This window comes from Synchiropus splendidus, chromosome 5 (assembly GCF_027744825.2).
Source record: "Synchiropus splendidus isolate RoL2022-P1 chromosome 5, RoL_Sspl_1.0, whole genome shotgun sequence".
Lineage (NCBI taxonomy): Eukaryota > Metazoa > Chordata > Actinopteri > Syngnathiformes > Callionymidae > Synchiropus > Synchiropus splendidus.
Window position 1 is genome coordinate 25,984,611 of NC_071338.1, and position 20,296 is coordinate 26,004,906.

The 20,296-nt window shown below is 41.3% G+C and overlaps 1 protein-coding gene across 2 annotated transcripts in view; it reads right to left on the reverse strand.

Moving 5' to 3' along the window:
• dennd2b (DENN domain containing 2B) overlaps positions 1 to 20,296 on the reverse strand; it is a 36,177-nt gene that overhangs the window by 4,393 nt on the left and 11,488 nt on the right. For both annotated transcript variants that reach the window (XM_053864322.1, XM_053864321.1), the window contains exons 2-14: positions 19,392 to 19,487; positions 15,337 to 16,569; positions 14,595 to 14,740; positions 11,977 to 12,098; positions 10,872 to 11,075; positions 10,422 to 10,518; positions 10,279 to 10,323; positions 9,755 to 9,939; positions 9,250 to 9,359; positions 8,689 to 8,758; positions 7,081 to 7,158; positions 6,056 to 6,196; positions 5,776 to 5,924 (exon numbers count right to left, since the gene is read on the reverse strand). In XM_053864322.1, the coding sequence (XP_053720297.1) occupies positions 5,776 to 5,924; positions 6,056 to 6,196; positions 7,081 to 7,158; positions 8,689 to 8,758; positions 9,250 to 9,359; positions 9,755 to 9,939; positions 10,279 to 10,323; positions 10,422 to 10,518; positions 10,872 to 11,075; positions 11,977 to 12,098; positions 14,595 to 14,740; positions 15,337 to 16,569; positions 19,392 to 19,465 (2,654 nt within the window). In that variant the 5' untranslated portion in view covers positions 19,466 to 19,487. The remainder of the gene's footprint in view (positions 1 to 5,775; positions 5,925 to 6,055; positions 6,197 to 7,080; positions 7,159 to 8,688; positions 8,759 to 9,249; positions 9,360 to 9,754; positions 9,940 to 10,278; positions 10,324 to 10,421; positions 10,519 to 10,871; positions 11,076 to 11,976; positions 12,099 to 14,594; positions 14,741 to 15,336; positions 16,570 to 19,391; positions 19,488 to 20,296) is intronic.

Below are 20,296 nucleotides of genomic sequence, written 5' to 3' on the forward strand. Positions count from 1 at the left end.
ACACAGTTCAATCACACACTCGCACAGAGACCCACACAAACAGTGGAGCACTTGATCTGAGCGGATCAAGGACAAGAGCGGGGATCAGACATGGTATGCTAGCTCACCCCCACGTGAAATACATAACTGCCTGATGAGGGACGCTGTCATTATCGACAAAGGCAAAACGCTCAAGTAAACAAAAGCAGCTGTATTTATGTGCCTACGTTCACACAGTAAAGTCGCAGCACTTTGAAGAACAAAAGGAGTCGAAATGATTTCTGAATACATTTCCTGTGAAACTCTCCGATGTTTCTCTTTGCTGAATCTGCATGTTTGCCATGGATCGTTTCAATTCAACATCCCACGAGAGCAATTGCTAAAAAAGATAAAAAGCGTTTTCACGAGAGTAAAAGGACACCAGTAAAACCCAAAATGCAGAAGTAAACCACAGCATTCTTTTAGAGCCTCTTCGATTCACTCATGACATAAAGCACTTGCAGTTTTGCTTTTTGGATTCCATTTGCCCGAGGAGGCTCGGTAATTCCTTGCAGATCCCAAGACTGCTTTTGCACGTTCCAACAAGGAATGATGGGGCACAGATCTCCGAGAAACCTTTGCCACGGGCTACACAAAGACCCACACATCACTGATACCATAAGGATCTATTACACTCAACCTCAGACCGCACACTCTGGGGAAAAGACGAACTTGCTATGAAAACACTCTGCGCTACCAGAGGTTGCCACTCAACCCTAAAAAGAGAGAGAGGGACATTCCCATTCAATTCAGCCCACGACCACAAGAATACATGTGTCACAGTACAAGCCAAACCGAAGTCAACTGGCTGAGAGTTTAGAAACTAACACAACAATAACTCTTGCTTCTCACATGAAGACGGCGTGTCAGACTTCATTTCTGCAAGACATTTTCCGATTAGTTGGATTTGGTTGTTGGCTCAGAATCCAACATTACGGGCAGATAAATCTGATTTCAACTGTCTTGGGTTGGTGTCCCAAATCCCATGCTTTACGTCAGCTCCTTTCATTTATAATACCTTAAATACATTCATGTAATTTGCCCATACTTTTAGAATCTCCTCAATACAGCACTGAAATTTCATAACTGGTGACTCAGGAGCTGACTTGTTATGGCAACCAATGATGGGAAATGGCACACGCTTCTTCTTCTAATATCTGTTCCCAGTGAGAAATCGAAAAACCAAGCATGAAGAAATGTTTTGAATGTTTTGAATTTTGAAGTGTACATATTCATATTGACTATTATTGACAACTGACAAACTGAAATATTGTATTTTATGCTGTTGTTTTAATCAGATAATCCTGTATTAACCGTGTTTAAAATGTCCCATCACATTAATGCAGGGGTTGGCAGTTCAGCATCCCAAGGGGCCACATTATCATACTGTGACTTTGGAGACGGGCTGACAAGCCCTCAGGACAGAAGAAAGAGTTCTTAACGCTTAACTGTAACTTAAATTTGGTTACATAAATATCCCAAAATAGGAAAAAAAGTAGTTCATAAATCATCATATAAATCAGATCAGATCTTGTTCATACATGACACTGGTCTATAAGCTGCGGGTGTGGTGGCGATGTCCTCGCCATAGAAAGGTTAGTGGTGCACCCGGCTTAAAAATGCATGAGGATCAATTCTGAACTAGTTTTGAAAATGGGGTCCTGCATCCAGACTGACTCAAGAAACAAACTCAGCAGAATTTGAATCATTAACTCCTCACATTAAAGTGCTCAAAATGCCTAATATAAGTTCCGACACCACAGCCGGTCTCAGCTGCTGCTTCTCATCTCCAGTCCTCCGGGTGATCGGCTCTGTTGGCAGAGCTGCGGGCAAAAACAGGGCATTTTGAGCGCTTTAAAGTCAATAAAACACCAGTGATTTCATTGTTTTGATGTGATGAGGCTCAATATTTTGGCAGCATGACGATCTTTAACCTGTAAAAATCCATATATTAGGGGCTGCATTTTGCCTGTCTCTGCATTAATGCCTTCTTTCCAGCAGTCCCTGAACTAAAGGTTCTCTGCCAGAAATGTGTAAGAGTAAGAAAGTCTCTACCTATAAGACCACACCTCATGTCAAGTTTATTTCCCAAGAAAACTCCAGCCATTTCAACCTCTTACGTCCATCCTACTGAGGACTGTTTGTAAATAGGATTTCAGTGAAGAAGTCAGTCAAACGTTGGGTTCCAGCATCGCGCCTGTGTGAGGTCTACACAAAACCACACTCCTGACATATTCGAAGAATTGGAAAGCTTTATACTGTGTGGCTAATCAGAGCACACACTCAAGGAAACACGGCTTGTGGAGCACAGTATGTGGAACACAAGTGAGACAAACGCCTGAGTCACCACATGCTTTTCGTAATTCAGGACAAATGAAACCACAGCGCTCCGTCACTCTGGATGTGCCGCAAATCTCCGAAAAGCCCTCCTTAAACGTTCGCTCCAGTCCAAGGCTTTAAATAAGGCTTGAGCCAATATACAGGGCATTAGAGAACACGTAGGCCCATGGAACTCCACGTCATATTTCTTTCACCAGCCATGTCTGCCATATTGTTTTCTTTCTCACTTCCTGTCTAAAATAGTCTCCAGATCCACAGAAGACTGAAAGACTCGTGAGACTTCTCACAAATAAATGACTTCCTGGTGGAAAAACCCATAAATGTTCGTATAAGAGCCACAATAAAATCGGGGTTTGATCAAAGCAATGGAGGGAGCAGCTGAATATGTGCAGGTGCTGAGTGTCTGTATGAGTGTGAGGTTGTCTTCAGTCAAGTGTTACACCTCCACAAGAGCCACTGATGGTAAAATCAGCTGTCCAAGGCTGTGCTAGCTGCCAAGCTCTGTTCCCTCACCGTCAAAAACAGAAACATTTCACATGTTTTCAGCGTGTGGTTTTCACTACCTTTGAGTTAAATACCACATGGGAAACAGGTTACGTTGTTAAAAGCGGTCATGGCCCACTGCCAGCAGGAAGATATAAACACTGCATTGTTGGAACAGAAGCTGAAATACAGCGCCATGTGACTATTTCCATTAAAAGAATTCTATTTAAACTATTATCAAAGTATCAGACACAAACTGAAGAAATGAGTTTCTTTGACCTGGCGCCTTATCTCTCCCTTGTTCTTTCATATAATTCACCATTACTTGATCAATCGCTTTCATCTCCCTTTCTTCCTAAAAGTGAACACACTTCTCTTGTAACTATGGATGTTTCTGTCCACCTACTGTAGCCCTTAAAAGCAGACAGGAAATTGACTTCATTTCATGTTGGCTCCCTGTTCCGAAATGGAGACAACCGCAGTTGTACAAAGACAAATACACTTCCTTAGAAAAGAGAACTGAGCGAACAAGTTCAATCTGCTGGTTGATCAAAGTGTCTATCCTCACCCACGCTCACAAGCTTTCAGTAGAAACCATAAGTGGTCGACATCAGTTTCCTCCACAGGATGTCTGGACTGTGGAGCCTTGTTATCGCGGAGAAGACAATACCTCTGCCCTTAAAACTGATGTCATTTTAGATAGCTCTCATGAGTAGTTAGATGCCTTCTGTGTTCATGTCCTGTCCTGGTGGGAGGAGGCCCTGGGGCACTTCCATGACATCTCACATGGCATCAGCCTTCAAGGGGACCAAGAGGAGGTTTCTGAGGAGGGAGAAACCTGGGCCTGCTAACACAACTGACACTACGACCTGACCTCCGCCATGGATGGATGGCATTCAGGCGTCTACCTAGAGGGACATGTTCAGCAGGACGGCCTAAATTTCCGATCATTAGTGCCTGTACAGTTCCCTAAACGTAGTTCCATCATACTAGTTTCCATGAAAAGTTGTTACCTGAGAATAACTGTGAACCGGAGAAAAAAAAGTCACCATGAAAAAAAGTGTAATTTAACAAAGTTAACAGACAAAACTCTTGAATGACATACACAAAAAATATCCCTCAACGTGTCAGTTTTGGACAAGCCAAGTTATGTCCACAGAGTAATCTGTCGAGAGAATTAAATCTGGGGCAAGTGCCAAGAAGCAACTTTTTTTTTTCAGGAGAAAATGTGCAAAAGTGAGCTGCAGCCGTAAACGCAACACAAACTCACCCAGAGCCTGAAATGCTGCTACAACAGGTGCAAATTCTGAGGTTATGTGGTATGTGCGTGAAAAATGACTTCCTAAGTCCCAACTTGTCAAGTTCTTGGGCGTTATCGCTCTTACTCTTATACAAACATTTGTTGGGATTTCTCTTAAGAAAATGCTCTCACGGTCACATATAGGCCTCTGAAATGCATTCTTGTTCCCAGACCGCTACAGAACATAACAGCCATAACGTTTCCTGCCAAGAATGGAATCATGATTTGGGTTGTATTAAGAGCCACATGTCTTGTCTGTTGTGCAAGCCTTTCAATACCAAAACCTGTTCAATATTGTGATGTTAGTTTGAAGTAAATAGTGACATCTATCAGGCATCTCAACCTGTTTTTTTCTGGCTACAAACATGAATAGTAATAAAAATAAGTAGCGACTTGTCGATCAATATCCTTGAAAATATATCACTGACTGTGCCATTAAGTATTGCTCTCCATTCAACGTCACTGTAGTCACCAAAGTTTTGTCCCTGCACCGTCAGGAACACCAGGAACAAACGGTACTTCAAACCTCTACTACCATCAATGACAGAAGTGAAGGCAATCACCAGTGAGACAAATGACAGGAGAACATGGAGAGAATTATTGCCTAACTTGGCCTTTCCTGTCTGGGGTATATATTTCCAAGAAGAAAACATACATCATGTTCAGCTGAGAATGTATTTTGGGAGAAGTGTATCTGGCGCAGGAGGCTGAACTGCAGCAGCAAGGTCCCCTCAAGAGGTGTCGAATTAAGCAAATGATTTCTGCATGTTTAAATGTTTTACACATACTTATATTCAACACTTCTTTTATATGGTATAAAACATTCATCATTCTGAAGTAGGCTCCAGGAACAGTTTGAATGTTATATATACATTTGCTTCTACTCATTATGTTTCCTATCAAAGCTCTTATTTATTCGAAAAGAACACTGAAGCGCTACTGCAAACAAATCTCCATATCTGTGACAGCTGAACCGAAGATCACACAGCACTGAGTCGCACACAGGAAATGCATTCCGTCCCCTCTCTGTCACTGACCCTAGTGATGTTTATATAATTGGGCCCTGATACGTGAAGAGATTAATTCTTAGGTCAAATCTCCTCCCATCCAGTGATACCCTCCTGCAAATCTCGCCTTTCCTCTAACGCACAGACTGGATCCTCAGAGACTTTGTGATCATTGCCTCCACCCTGAGTGTCCTCTTCAGGGGGACTTTTACAGCGGTGGCTAACTTTGCACTCATTGCCAGAAATAAGTTCCCATAAAGATTCACTTTGATCACCGGTAGTCCTTTTTGAGTGCACAAATAACTTGTTATTATGTGGCTTGTTGCTGGCAGTAGGACAATTACATTTCTTTACGGGCCATCGTGTCTAAAAAAGGGGGAAAATTGAGGAGTAATTGTTGTGTACAAAAGGTTGTGAGGTTACATGTTGGTATTAATATTGTCCACTCAACTTGGCGCCAGCTGCCAAACTGAGGTCATTACAGAGGTTTGGTCAAAGACTTAGATACTTGGCGAACAGATGTAATTGTCAACTCCTCACACAAACAACATTTGTAAGCGTTCAGATTAGACTGGTTTGCTTTGAGGCAGTTTTATGTATGTGTATGTGGTAATAACATTGCCTTACCTGAGTTTATCAGCCACAAAAATGACTCTGCGTTCCAGCAGCAGAGAGGCAAACACCCGAATGACCTGACGTACACTGAGACAACTAAACAGACTGTCAAAGTCAACATGTTCCAGTCTGGAGTCAGTGGGTCTCCGCAGTTCAATGATCTGAAGAGACAAAAAGAAGTGGCAACATAAACTTTGAGACTGTTTTACCACCAGGTATTTTCACATCAGAGCTACCAGGAAAAAAAAAAAAACAATGGTCACGGAATCAAAATCATGAGTCCAGCACTCGCCTCGTTTCCAGCACCAGGCAGGAAGGTCTTGACTTTGATGATCTTCCCCGGAGCAGGGAAGGGTGACTCCATCAGACTCCTCATGAAGGGATAAACCAGAGCGGCTGAAATGCCCCGCCGCCGCTCCACTTCATCCAGAATCTAAACAAGAGAAGAACAGAGTGTAGTTTTACAGACTCACCTGAACAGCACATAGGCAGAAGTACTTTCACACACTTCATCATTAGAAACATTATATGGGACCAAGTTCTCCAACACGCATGCTGAAAATTGGAGCTTGTTTTTGTTTGTATCCAAGCATCAATTTTCTGAGTAATTTAAAAATTCCATCCACTCTGTTTTCAGCCTGTTTTGGTTACAGCTTTCCACTGAGTGGAAAGTTGATTAGAGAATCAATTGTTTTTATGATATACACATTTCTGGTGTTCTCTATTCCCTACTGTGTCTCAAAAACAAGACATTCAATGTTACTTATTCACGCTATTTTGAACTTTTCATTCTACATAAAAAAAAAAAATCATTATGAATAATTTTGCAGTGTAAAACTGAACTGAATGGATGGACTAATACAGTTATTTTTCATAATATACACACGTAAGAAGCGATTTGTTCCAAAGGTCTGGACTCAGTCTCTCAGTGCCCGATAAGACATAAACAGCAAAAATCTCTGCCTGCTCTGTTTCATGTTTGCAGTTCTGACACCACAGAGAAGGAAATTATCACTTGGGAAATTATACTGACGGAAGCCTGAGAAAACTCAAACACATGAAGCCAGAAAAGTAACAGTTTCCAGGCTTGTGAATCTTCCACACGCTTGCATTTCTACTTTTCAGAAAAAAAATGTGTTCGAAAAATGCAAATATTGTAGATCATGTCTTTTGTTTCACATACTTGATATCAATAACATTTTTGTTTAACAATCAAATCAATATCTTTTCAAGAAGCAGCATAACACTGGCGGAGATCAGACCACTCAACAATACATGCCCCTGGACTTATTTGTGAAAGCAGATGACTCAATATACCGTTGAGAACAGGTTAAAGCAGCCCAGCCTGCTGATGACGCAGTAAACTTCAGGAAGACGTGCTCCTTTCCCACTCGGCTGCAAGAGAACATTTGGGAGGTTAATACGACCGTGTTGACAGACTTATCTGCTCATCAGTAGAAACACCAGCTCATCAATGTTCCGATTCCGAAATTGGGAAAACAGAAGCGAAACCACAGACCTCACTTGATATAAATATAGGACTAGCACGAAGTTTAAATATTATAGCTGGAGCATTTAATCTTGTCTGTCATTTGAGGTAGAAGTCTTTCATGTGGATACCAACTTCCTAAACACAGGTGGTTTATCTGCTTCTGAGATCCTATCTTCCTTCCTCTGTTTACTCAGAGGCTATTATGTGCTTCTAGACACCGAGGGTACACTCACTCAAACAGAGACAAATGAACACAAGCGCTTAAGAAACACCAAACCACTTGTCCATATTAGGTATACAATTTTCTCCTCTTGTTTCTCCTCCGCTTTTCCAAATGGATGATTAAATCAACTATGTGCAGCTTGATTCAAGTCCTCAGGAATGCTCAGTTACTGCCAACTGCTGGACGGGAGCAAACAAAAGGCACAGAAAGAGAGCCACTCTCTTTCTCTTCTGTTTTCTATAAATGTGCCTCTATCTGGACCAAGATGGTTCATCAGAAGTGATGATATAGCAACAGCCTTAGCCACAAACGTCTTCATTGGATGTCATGTCTAAACAGGAGCTACTGAAACTGTAAGGTCATCCATATGTGAGGGCAGGACGTGTGACAATATGAGGTTACAGTAGAATAATAACAGTAGTGAAAATAATAAAATAGTAATATTAATATAATTTTAATATTAACAGCTAACTTTATTTGACTTTAATCACACAAACAAAATAGTGTTCTCTTTCACACAAAGAAGTCTTCAGCTGAATTAAAATTGTTAATGTGAAGTTGATGTCCGCTAAGATGTTTCTCTGCTAAACCACTTGTGTGGGAAATAGGGACTAGGGGGAGTCTTTGGTAATTCTAGTCGCACATGAGTTTCTCCCTTGGAATTTTCACTTAGGTGGTCCCACATTTTTCATCCACGACTCGAGAGGAATAACTAGAATTTATAATGTCGTTGCAAGTAATGACACTTGACATTGTTAGATAATTCATTGTGTTTTTTAAAATATATTTTTAAAACTAAATGGGGGCCATCACAGATCAAGTGAAAACATATCCCAATCTCTTCACGTGTCTAAAAACAAAGGAAAACAAAGAAAACAAAACAAACACCAAGAATCTTTGAAAGTGCCGTGGAGCACAAAAAAAACAGAGCACAGCCAATCATACTGGTTATCAATTACTAGCAATATGCTGAAAACAAAGGTGGACCATCTGTAGATGTTAAAAAAAATTGCACATGACTCATCTGTTATCTGAATACTTGCCAATAACACACTGTTTTTTTTAGTCTGTTATCTTTACATTGCCATTGTTGATGCTCATCCACTGCAATGTCATGGCCTCAGGGAAAAATAAATCACATTACATGTTTAAAGGAAGACTGTAATAACAAACAACACAGCAGGGTGTGAACAGAGAGAAGAGGGCTCACCAGAAGCCGCCTGCAGTAGCCAAACCTCCTGCTGCCGTCCTCTCCAGTCAACATGAAGGAAAACGTCTCACTGTGACATGGAATAATTATACAAATTAAAGTTCATAAAACCAGTGGTGTGCACTTGAATTATGTATCTTACTATTGCAAATATATTTTATGTTGACATGAAAATAAACAAAGAGCTCAGCTGTGTAAATAAAGGTTTTATCTTCATGCCCACAGTGAGGGTGGAGTTGTTTTCAGGATTGTCACACTGATAAGCTGTGGTGACGAACATCGCTGTGCAAAATCGACTGTGTCCCACACAAAACGTGGAGTAAGAATATTCTGCATTTTCACATCTGAAAGTGGGATTTTTTTTTTTTCGGTATGAAACAAAGCTTTAAGTTAATAGGAGAATCGCTGTTGCATAAATCTAAGACGAAAAATATACCTTTAGACTTCTGCCCCAGCGCAAATAAATAATAAAGGTGTAACAATAACAATCACGCCCCTTTATGTTTTGCCAAAAAAAAAGGGGAGGGAGGACAGACAGGAAGACAGAGAAGTACTACGTACCTGGAATAGTCAGATACCGGACTCCAGTCTTTGGCATCAGGAAAGCAGAACTGTGGTATTGCTTTGAGTCGCTGTTCTGCCTCCCTGATCTGCTTGGTGTGTCTCTCTAGCTGTGAAGTATTGTAGGGAAGAAATGGTGTTAGAATTAGCCCTGGAAAAACGCAATCAAGACAATAGTGATACCCAAGTCATAATTGTTCCAGAGATAAACCATTCTATGATTCTCCAAACAAGACTTCCACTGCAACTACTGTCGAGTGTGTAAACACTAATGCTGACCAGGGGCAGTCTTTTACAAGTGGCTGAGGTTTTATTAGCTTCTGTGCTAGCATCGCAAAGCACATGCAAAGGCACTTAGGTCGTGTTTACAGACATTATACACATTCCTGTTCAGCAGCATCAGGAGTGAAACTACTGTTTACTTTTAGAGTTATGTTGAGCATGTTTAGTAGGTTATATTTAATGCAGTGATCATTTCAATTCAAAATAAAAACAGTGTTTTTACCTTGGGGAACTGATAGGTCACTTCAGGCACGTAGGAATTTTTGCTGGGTTTCTTTTTCAAAGACACGACCACAAAGTACTCGAAAAGTTCTCGCTCCTGCCACTCAATTAGCTGAAGCTCCAGCGTACGATAGCTCGGGGCCCGGCGAAGGAAGGACTGCAGTTTCAACAACCTCTGGGTGTGAGCTGAGGAAGGAAGACAGTAACGTGTGAAAGTTGCTCTCAGTCAATGCTGAAGTTTAGCTCAGTTTTAAGGGGTTTATTATGCAACATGTCCAGTGACATTTTAAGTGACAGAGGCACGAATAGAGGAATCCACCTGACAGCCATTTAGCTGCAATTCTTATTTTTAAATCATGGTCTCAGGTGAGTAAAATTGCAGAATTCAAACCACCACTGGTATTCCACACCCACTCACTCCTAACCCACCTACTTATCTAAAGCACCCATCTAATTTTCAACCTGCTCTCGAGTCCTGTTTCATTCTCGCAATGACATACGACGAAACAAAAATATCCTACTCACCTTTAAACCTGTCGTCCGAGTCACTTTCACTTTCACTGTTATCATCTAAAGGCAAAATGAGAAACTTGATGTTTTAAACAGCCCAAGACACAAGTGGGACACAGAAATTGACGTGGGAGGGAAAAAGAAAGCAGAGCACTTACCTCTCAAAGATGCCGTCTCAAGATTGGTCATGGAGAGCTTTTTAAGTCTTTTCTTTCCTCGTTTAGTGCAGTAAATGGAATTGATCCTCTGAACCAGCTGAAGAAGAGGAACATATTTTCATTTTGGAAATATCTTACCGTTTATACACATTTAAAAGGAAGTACTGTGGTAGCGACTGCCAAGAACTACAGTTATAAATCCGGTGCGTGTGGCTTGAGAGGTGAAGAAAAATACAGTTGAATGTCTTTAAAAAGGGTTGAAAATCAAACAGTGATTACATGCACAGAGGTGCGGTGGTAAAAATACAAATCTTGCTAAACCAGAGCTTTGACAAGATCCAGGACAGCTCTGACAGAAAGGTAACAGAAACCTGAGCTGCAAGTCACAGAAAGCTAGTCGGGGATCAGTGAGGACTTTGAGGTGTTTGTTTAGGATCGCGGCATGTGTACCTTAGGGATCCTCCAGTGCCTGTGTGAGGCCATGGTATCAGTAGTGGCACAGATGCTTTCATCCAGCAGACCACACTGTAACGGAGAAACACCCAACAGCATTTCATCATGGCTGTGGCGTTTAGGTAAATGTGACAGTCGTGGGGTTTTTCTGTCGCTGGAACCGGAAAGGCGAAGAGACTGGCTGCTGGGTTTGGATGGCAACTGCACGAGGAAGAAAGAAGAGGAAGGACTGAGATGTTTTATCTGGCTTGGTTCCGCTTCACTTGACTTTTATTGCATGCCAGTGGAAATGTTTCGTTTCAAAGGGGAAATTAGCAGCAAGACGATGGACCATCTGCATTTTGCAGATTTTATTTTCTTCTCAAAAGCTGGTGTTTGTACCTTTAGAGTCACATTTAGAGACAAAACACTTTCACCATGACTGTGGAAAGGACCAGAAAAACATCTGCATATTAACATCCAACGTGCCATAGACATTCCATTGTAGATGACACAGTTATTTGGCTCGTCATTGATGTATGCTACGAAGGGACACAAGATTACTGACTGCAGTAATTCAGTTAAGCTATTCTAAAATAAAATAGAACAACATGCTACTCTCATGCACTGCTTCACGTTACATGTTTATCATACACACAATGTCTGTTTTGGGCAGGTCTTGGGATTTAATGTATCCAAGAAACAAAAAGAATTGTTTGCATGGAACCAAATCAGCACTTTCTCTGCTCTGTTTTAAACTAGGCCCAGTGCAACAAGTCTCAAATGAAAAGGAAAAAGAACACATTAATGAGCAGATATATGATGTACTTAAGACTTGCTGGTGCTCTTCTGAGGGCAGTTTGTGTGTCTTATGAAAATACCATCCCTGTCGCTGGTTAGTTAAAGTCGGTTGAGGTGGAGCTGGGGATGCTCAAATGACATTTCTTATGGTAACATTAGAAACACATACATAGAAGTAGAACTGAACTAATTACAATCTTATGACATTATTTGTTTATAAATATTTGTTGTTGTTTTTTATTGCTGTTTTCATACGGAAAGAAAACATCACAGAATGAGAAAACATTAATCCTGAGGATGAGGATTCAGACCTCTGACATACCTGAGGTGGAGAGTTTAATTTCCGCTCTTTTGCCGACCACGACCTGTTGCTCTCTAAATGGTTAGTCTTCCGACCAAAGCTTCTCCTCTTAAGGTCTACATCCTCATATGGGTTCTCCTTCTCTGTAAAGATAAGGTGGGCATTTTGTCAACTTTTTCATAATTGTAAGGGAGGTGTTGCTGATGATGGATAGATGATGGAAGGTTTTGGCAGTGGCAAACATCCGGTACAAGTGTTTCCCGTGTTTTTTTTCTTTGAAAAGAAAAGAGTCACGGGGTAAGTCAAAGGTTGCTCATTGCTTGATGAAGCAACAGTTTCTGCTGGCAGAAGGCCCCATCCATCCCAGTGGACTGAGCTGAAACTGTGAGATGTAGTACTGCCGGTGAGTCACTGTCCAGGCATGTGAACTGTCTGCTCTCACTAAGGAAGAAGAAGGTCATCTTTTACCGCAGCGTTTCACCAAACAAATGGTTCAAAACTTTAGCTTTAGTGCAGATATGAACAGAAAAAAACCCTCTTTAAAATTCAAAAAAGTTAAAATGAGCATTAGCTGTCAGTATAGTGAGCAAAAGTCAGTTTCGCTTCTGAGTGGAAACTTTATTTTTGCAGCAAATAGTTCATTTGTTTATAAAATTCCCTCTTTTTTTTGGCAAAAGTATGTTTTTTTTAGGGGTAAAACTCGTAAAATGGAGCACATAAAACCAGTCCAGCAGCTAATGACGCAGATAGTGCCAAAAGGCTGTTATTTCCTTCTGGTTTTCATAAACAATTTTGAAACCTCTAGCATTCAGGGATCTTGTTTTCGCATGCAGTTTGTTTAAATAGTAAGAATAAAACGTTTTCTAAGCAGGACTGCTCTAGATAGGACTCTGTCAATATATGATGAATAATCTCTCGCAGAGTTCCATGGAGGACTCAGTGACGTCACCTGGCAGAGGCCCTAGTTCAATAACAAAAAAAAAACAGATCATGTCTTTTCATACTGAGAACACATTTTTGGCAAGGTCTGAGGGTAGTTATGAGAAAATGAAGGAACCACACTGAAGGGCTACGACAGAGCCAGCTTATGTCCAATGAGCCATTTGTAAGAAGGAAAAAAGAACAGTGCAGCCTGATCTATACAAATTGAAAGCGACCAGACCTCTGCGTTAAAACAAACCAAGGCAGACAAACCCAGGATGTCAAACACTTAATGCATCACTTGTGTGTTAAAATTTGTTCAAGGTTAATGGTAAACCTGTCGCAGGTGAATACACAAACCCTGTTTTGTGTCACACAGGACTTAGGGTTTAAAGAGAATGATGAGACTTGGAAGCGGGATAAAAGGGTTTCGTCGTTCCCCACCATCCACCGCTCTTCAAGCAGAAGCGGCGCTGTAATTGGAGCCTGCTGGGAAATGATATGCTTGTAAACCGGCTTATGTACTACGGGGTACTAATCAACTCCTCCGATTGCAAACATCAGGGCATTGCAGGGAGTGGACACACCTCAACTGTACACTGTTATTCTGAAGTCTCAGACAATGGGAGCTTGAGGCCAGGAAAAATCCCAGAATGCACTATATTGCTATATAAAAACTATATAAAAAAATGTGTTGGTAGAATTCTTAGAAATGTTAGACTCAGGGATTAAACACATAAATCAAATAAAATAATAAAATAAAATAAAATAATAGTATTCTACACTGAGTGAAAGTCAACCTAAACCTGAAAGAAAACCAACACATGAAATAGAACACAGAAAACATATTGCAATAATTAATAGGTGGAGTGGGTTGAAAAGAAGTAAGTAAAAGTAAGTAAAAGTATAAAAGTAAAAAAAATTTCAATTTGTGTGACAATCAAAACTTTTCCTACAATGTTCGATGAGTGCTTCAACTGACTCAACAGTCAAGAAAAAGAGGAGTTTCCAGAAAAAGCCCAGTGACACATGAGCTCCTGAGAAGCCAGAACAAAGAACTTGCATATTAGATCAACAGTGTAAAACTACATGAGTCACCAATCCACTGTTTCACAGTCCTTTTGCATCAACGTGGAAATGAATCATTCATTGACTCAATGTGAACCAGCTGATTCGTCTGCTTAAGACGACATCCTTCAAGTGAACAAAAATGCGAAATCTCATTCTTTTATTAAATGTTGTAAAAATGGAATGCAATGCTTGTGCCTCTTTGAATTAGATGCTCAGCAACAGAAAGTTTCAAATGGTGTGTTTGGTTTTTCTAAGCGCCATTACAGAATTGGGATTTTTTTTTTTTTCCACATAGCCAAACTACACACCCACTGACACACATATCCACCACAGTGAATCTTCAGGGACTGGTAATTTCACTGGGCAGAAGGCCTGGGGTCATTTGCTAGTGGAAAGGAATTTGGCTTCAACATGTCCAACATTTCATATACACATTATCTCAGAGGCCAATTGAGCCAATCATGCTTGAACAGAGATCCAATTTGCCTGCGATACTGAGGCAGTAAGTTCTCCTCCCTCATTCAAAGCACCACTTATTGTTTAAAAAAAAGTAGTTAAAATATTGGTTTAGCTTTGAGGAACATGACCTGCATAACAGAGACCCTATATAAACATACCTTCCAAGATGTAAAACGCAGTGTTCTTACCTATAATGTCCTCGTAGGCATTCTCTTCTAAAGTGCTTTTGAAACTGGATCGATTTTGGACGTCTGTGGTCAGTTTTCCATTGTCTGTCGGGGAGGACGGATATGAGGAAAGCAGACTTCCAGCATCTTCTGATTCACAGGAATCTCTAAAGATGAACAAAATTTAAAGTGAAGAAAAGCAAAAATAGAATGTGAAGTCAGCCAAGGACAAAGGTTTTACAGCCAGAAAAAACACGTATCGAAAATCGATGAGTACAGGAGTTAGTCCTCCAAGAAAGTTCTATTCCAACTCGCAAGTGTTTAGTAATTACCCATAACTGAAAACAATAATCCTGCCAGTAGATGTTAAAATTGACACCTCGGACATTGTGGAAAGCCCAGCAAATCAAATCCTTGACATTTATAACAAAATTGGAGAGTTTTAGTTTTGCAGCCAGAGTGTTGAACATGAGTGGTGGTGGCCACCTGAATGCTGGTGCATTAATGCAGGCATTTGTGGCATGTTGGTTTCCAGAACAGCATGCGGTTTAAACCACAGTAATGTCAAACAAAGAGTCAATATGGAAATGGATGTTTAGGGTTTTTCAAACTGCTTTTAGATTCAAAGGATTAAGTCTGATTTTGGACACACTGAAACAGAAGAGGGATGGCACAAACTGAAGGCTCATCAGTCTGATTCAGTCTCTGTTTTGAGATCTACATCCCAATGTAACAAGATAATAGAGCAGAACTGGTCTCTTACCTGTCTCGAATTCTGATGGGCATGCTCCCTGTTGATTTTTTCAGACAGGGTGCGGGAGTGGAGGGTAGAGGTGGAGGTGACTCCAGGGCTGGAGGTAGTCCATTTGCTGGTGAAGCCTGCTTCTCTTCTCGTTTGGCATCATACTCAAAAGTGCGTTTAGGCTTGGGTAGGGGGTTAACTGGCGTGCTAATAGCAATCTGTAGGCACTGTGGTTCTGGGCTTTCAGACCTTGCTGAACTCAGACTTAACCTTTGTCTGACTTTAGAAAGCTTCTCTGACACCAAAGCAGTGTCTGGTTCGGTGGCCACGGAGCAGATGCTGCTGCGTTTGCTGGTGCATGTGCTGTTAAAGTCCTCACCGATCACAAAAGACTTTTGTCTCAATTTGTCTTGTGCGTAGCAGTTACTCAAATAACGTGGAGGTGGTGGGCTCGGGTTCTCCTTTAGGGCTTGTTCTATCTTTTGAATCCTGTTCAGGACTGCGGAAGTCTCCTTCCGGGCAGATAGAGAACGCACATATATTCCAGAAGAATCTGTTTTATTGATTCTTTTTTGGAAGCGACCGAGTCCATCCTTGCTGGCGACCCTCTCTTCTTCTTCTGTGTAGGAGCATTCTGAAAACGCAGTGCTCATCCTGCGAACCCCCTGAAAGTCAAAGGCCTTCTCACTGCAGGGAGAAGAGAGCAAACTCGGGCAACCCTCACTGCCCCCGACCCGCTCAGTTCCTAGTCTCTTATCCACACACAAACTCATCCTAGGGAGAACCACTTTCCTGCATTCCCATTCTGAGATTTTCTTGCGGATCGTATCCGGTGGAACGCCGGTGACGGAGCGGTTGAGGGAGAAGGTACGTTTGTGTCCTTGATGTAAGGGAGGTCCGAGGGAAAGAGTGCTGGTACTTAAGCGCCGTCCATTGATCCCTTTGCTTTTAGAAAGGTCCTCTTGGTTTTCTTTCTGTTCCTGGTTTTCTTTACTTGTCTCACACACCTTGGCTTGAGTTGGGGGCTTGTAAATAGAGAGCCTGTTGTCCAGACAACTGATGCTCTTGGACTTTATAAGACGTCCACACTCAGTGTCCCGTCTAGTGCTTTGGAGGTCGGCACGCACCAAGAACCTGCCGTCTGTCCGAGCGTACTTGCTCTGTTTTTTGGAGTTTTCGCCGTCACTGAGAATGAACTGCGAACTCTGACCCTGACACACAGATAGTACAGGACAGGGGGACGTAGAACGGCACCTAAAATAGAAAAAATGTGTATCTATAAAAACAATCCTTTCAAGACACATCTGTCCAAAATATAGTTTTGAAGAGAAAGGGCGGACAATTTCAACCATCAACCAGGCTACATCAAACGAAACTCAATAGTTTAAAAAAAAAAAAAGGGGGGGAAAAGGAATAAAATTTATAATTCTGTCACAGATCAAAGAGAAAAAAAGGGGGAACTGAGCCACATTCAAGAGCAAGAACAGGAGAGTGCAATGTCTTTGGCAGCAAAGGATTAGAATTTAAGCCAAAGGAAACACAGACAAAATTAAAGCGCCACCGTGGTTATATGCAACGCTCGGAAAAAAAGATTCTCACAGTGGACCTCACACAGTAAACTACGCACTTGGAAGGATTTAGTGGTGTGGTCTTACCTGTAAAGGTCTCTCTCTCTCTCTCTCTCAAAGTTTCATGTCTGAAGGCTCTTTGCAATCCCTTCAGCTAAGTGATACTCTGTTCTAGTTCCTGACTCGCCACTGGCTGTACATTCGTCAGCACACGTGTGTCCCCTTCTCACGGTGCTCGACTCATTAAATAGTTTTCACAGAGCAACCAGCTTTCCTTGTAGATCCCCGACACCTTGCAACTAATATTCGTTCAGGAACTTAGTGACGACTGGAAGCGGAGAAAGTGTTGCAAAAAGGAGGCGTTTAGAGATCTGATGTCACAGCACCGGTTAGAATAACAAGCTCAATAGCTGGAGGAAGCTGACGGCTGCGGACATGGATCCTATGTTGCAAGTCGGGACAGATCTTTGTGCCCTTCCCTATTTTCATGAGTTGTGCTCTAAGGTACTAAGACTTAAATGACGCATCAAAAACCTGCAAGCCTGCACAATAGATGATGCCAAATTTTATTCCCGAAGCAGTTGCTCTGCTGTAAATATTTTATCTGGTGGTTCGCATAAGGCTGTTTGACACCACTCACTCTAAAAAATACTATATGAAAGTAGACGCCTATGTTGGTGTGACTTTAAACATGCATCCCACCACACAAAAAAAGCTTTGTTGTTGGAATAAGATATAAAATAGTTGGGAAAATGTGTTTCTCAGTATATATTAGATTAGTTGGCCTTTATTCGTATTGTTCAAACAACAATGTTCAAAAAAGTAGTATCAAAAGTATCAAAAAAGCAGTTGAATTGAATCTAATAAAGCATGTTTTTGCCAATGAAGTGTCAGACTTTTAACAAGTCCCTTGAGTTCCATACGAGACGATGTGAAACTTGGGCGAGTTCAGCGGACTTCAGCTGGGATGGCCACACATACAGATCTACAGGGGGAGCTGTTGCCAGTGGCATGGTCTGCTTCAGGCATCAACGCAGCAGAAAGAACCACAAACCAATTCCTGGCCCTGACCAGGATGGAGACTCCAAATTCTAAAAGAAGCATTTCTGCTCTGTTGTCATTCTTTACAGCTTTCTTTTCCCTCCTCTAATTTCAAAAAAGTATGTCTAGGATTACGTGCCTAAATGCAGTGTTTCACGCTTGTATATACTCTTCCAACCGCTCTTTTTTTGTATTTGTACCGTATATTTGAAATGCTTATTTTAACATTCAATATGACCCAAAACCCCACTGTTTTTCGGTGGGGGTTTTGCAGGGCAAAACAGAGGAAAGAGCAAGGTCATCCACCTGCAACTTGGATCTCAATCAATCTGCCTTGTGCCACTCATTGCCCCAACAGTGAGTCACCCCAGTGAAACTGGCTTAGTTTCATCTGCCCTTGACCCTGAGATTCCAGGAAACTTTTGTCCGAGTAACTGGAGAAAGTGGGTGCAGATCCGCAGAAACACGTGTTCGAATAATTCCACTTGTCTTTTCATCTATCCCCACGTACTGAGACAAACAACTTGTTAACAGACAAAGGCTTTACACGCTACCTCTTTCAAACCACCAACATACTCCTCCAAGGCCAACCACAATAGAGCAGCAATCCTTTCCAGCCATGGGCCAGTACTGAACCTGAACTCATTTAAAACTGGCTTTTTATAGAGACGTATTAAGACCTATAAGTATGTTTGATTTTACTGGGTTTTTTTTGCATGTGTTTGTCTTATTCTTCATGTGACACCACACTAAATACACAACTTAAATGAGAATAACGGTCCACAACTTATGTACACCTAAACATGGCAGGGATGTGGGACAGAAGTTGTTTTGAACTAAACATTTAGAACATGCATCATCTCAATGATAATGACAAAAACGCAGTATTCTGGAAATATCAAGGAGAAGCACTTTCCTCCAACAGCAGACGTTAATGCGCAGGTAATCGCACACTAATAACTGAATTCATGGAGATTTCAGGCACGCATGAATAAAGAGCTCTGAATGTAGGTCAATATGCTCTCGTGAGGCTTGTTGGTTTCTAATACACTAGAAAGACAAATACATTTATCAAGAGAAACAGACCTTAAGTGCACAATCATCACGGGAAAAGAATGTATTGAGTTCTTCTCACATCTATATTCACACCTTTATCTTGGGAATAACTGTAAGCAACGATACTCCAGGAGGGGCATGCTGATTGAAAAACTGCTGTGTAGCAGAAGAATCCTTTTAAAAGTTCATAGTAGATCACAGGAAACAAAGGGCAACGCGAGGGATTTGAGCAGTGTATACCATTCACGCATCACAATGGGCTGTCATGGAAGTGCAAGTTTGACTTCTCCTCAGATCAAAGAGGGCAAAGAGTTTGAAAATGGGAACAACAAACACATCCTCCCGAGTCATACCAAGCCGTATTAACAATAATAGGCAAGATAAAAAGGGTTTGACTGAAATGTTTCTGACCTGTCAGGTATGTCCCGTGGAACTTTACCCCCTCCTGCACGGGGCACAGCCTTTGAACTTTTGTTGGCAGTCATGATCCTCAGTCCACCGACTCGCCTGAAGAGCAAACAGAGCAAGTAAAATATTACTTTTCTTAAACAAACACTCTCAGCAGACAAATTGGGTTTTGAAAAACAGGAGATTCCCTTCCATATCAGTTACTGTTCCAACAGAAAAGCTAATGAACAGTGACGTAAGTGACGTAATAGCACATCACGAAACTAGCGCTTTAAAAATTTGGCATCAGACAAGAACTCCATCCGGATGCCTCGATTGCTATCTGCAGTTAAAGGGAAATATGAATGAGATTCATAAATTATTGGGCTAAATGAAACTTGTTTTACCCTTATATTTATAGCAGTTATGATAATCTTTCATGCAGTTTGCGAAGCATAAAACCCAGCCGTGTACAATACTTAACAACCCGATTTTAGCACAATAATGTTGACAAAACATTGACTTAAAGCAATAAATGAAAATGAAGTTTGACCCCTTTATTTCAGGGTTGATCAAGTACAATGTGTTTGAGTTTATGTCTATTGGATTCTAAAATAGACAGAGGAAGCAACAATGGAGTTGAACGCTATTCCTGATGTAGATTAAAACATTTGAGCTTTTGATATAGGAGCAACTCTTGAGATGGTGCAGTGTCTCCTGCTAGAAGTTAGTTGAGGCCGACACACAGACTTCAGCACTACGGCCCATTAAAAGCTGCAACATTAACCCTCTCAGAAGAGCTTCAAAAGGTCAAAAGGGGATCCCTAGAGATCAGAGGTGGAGAATGGGAGCATGCGCTGCTGCAAAGCTTGTTTACAGGAAGTTGTTGTATGAAAAAGGCAGCCACCCAGTGCTCCAGCTGACTGCTA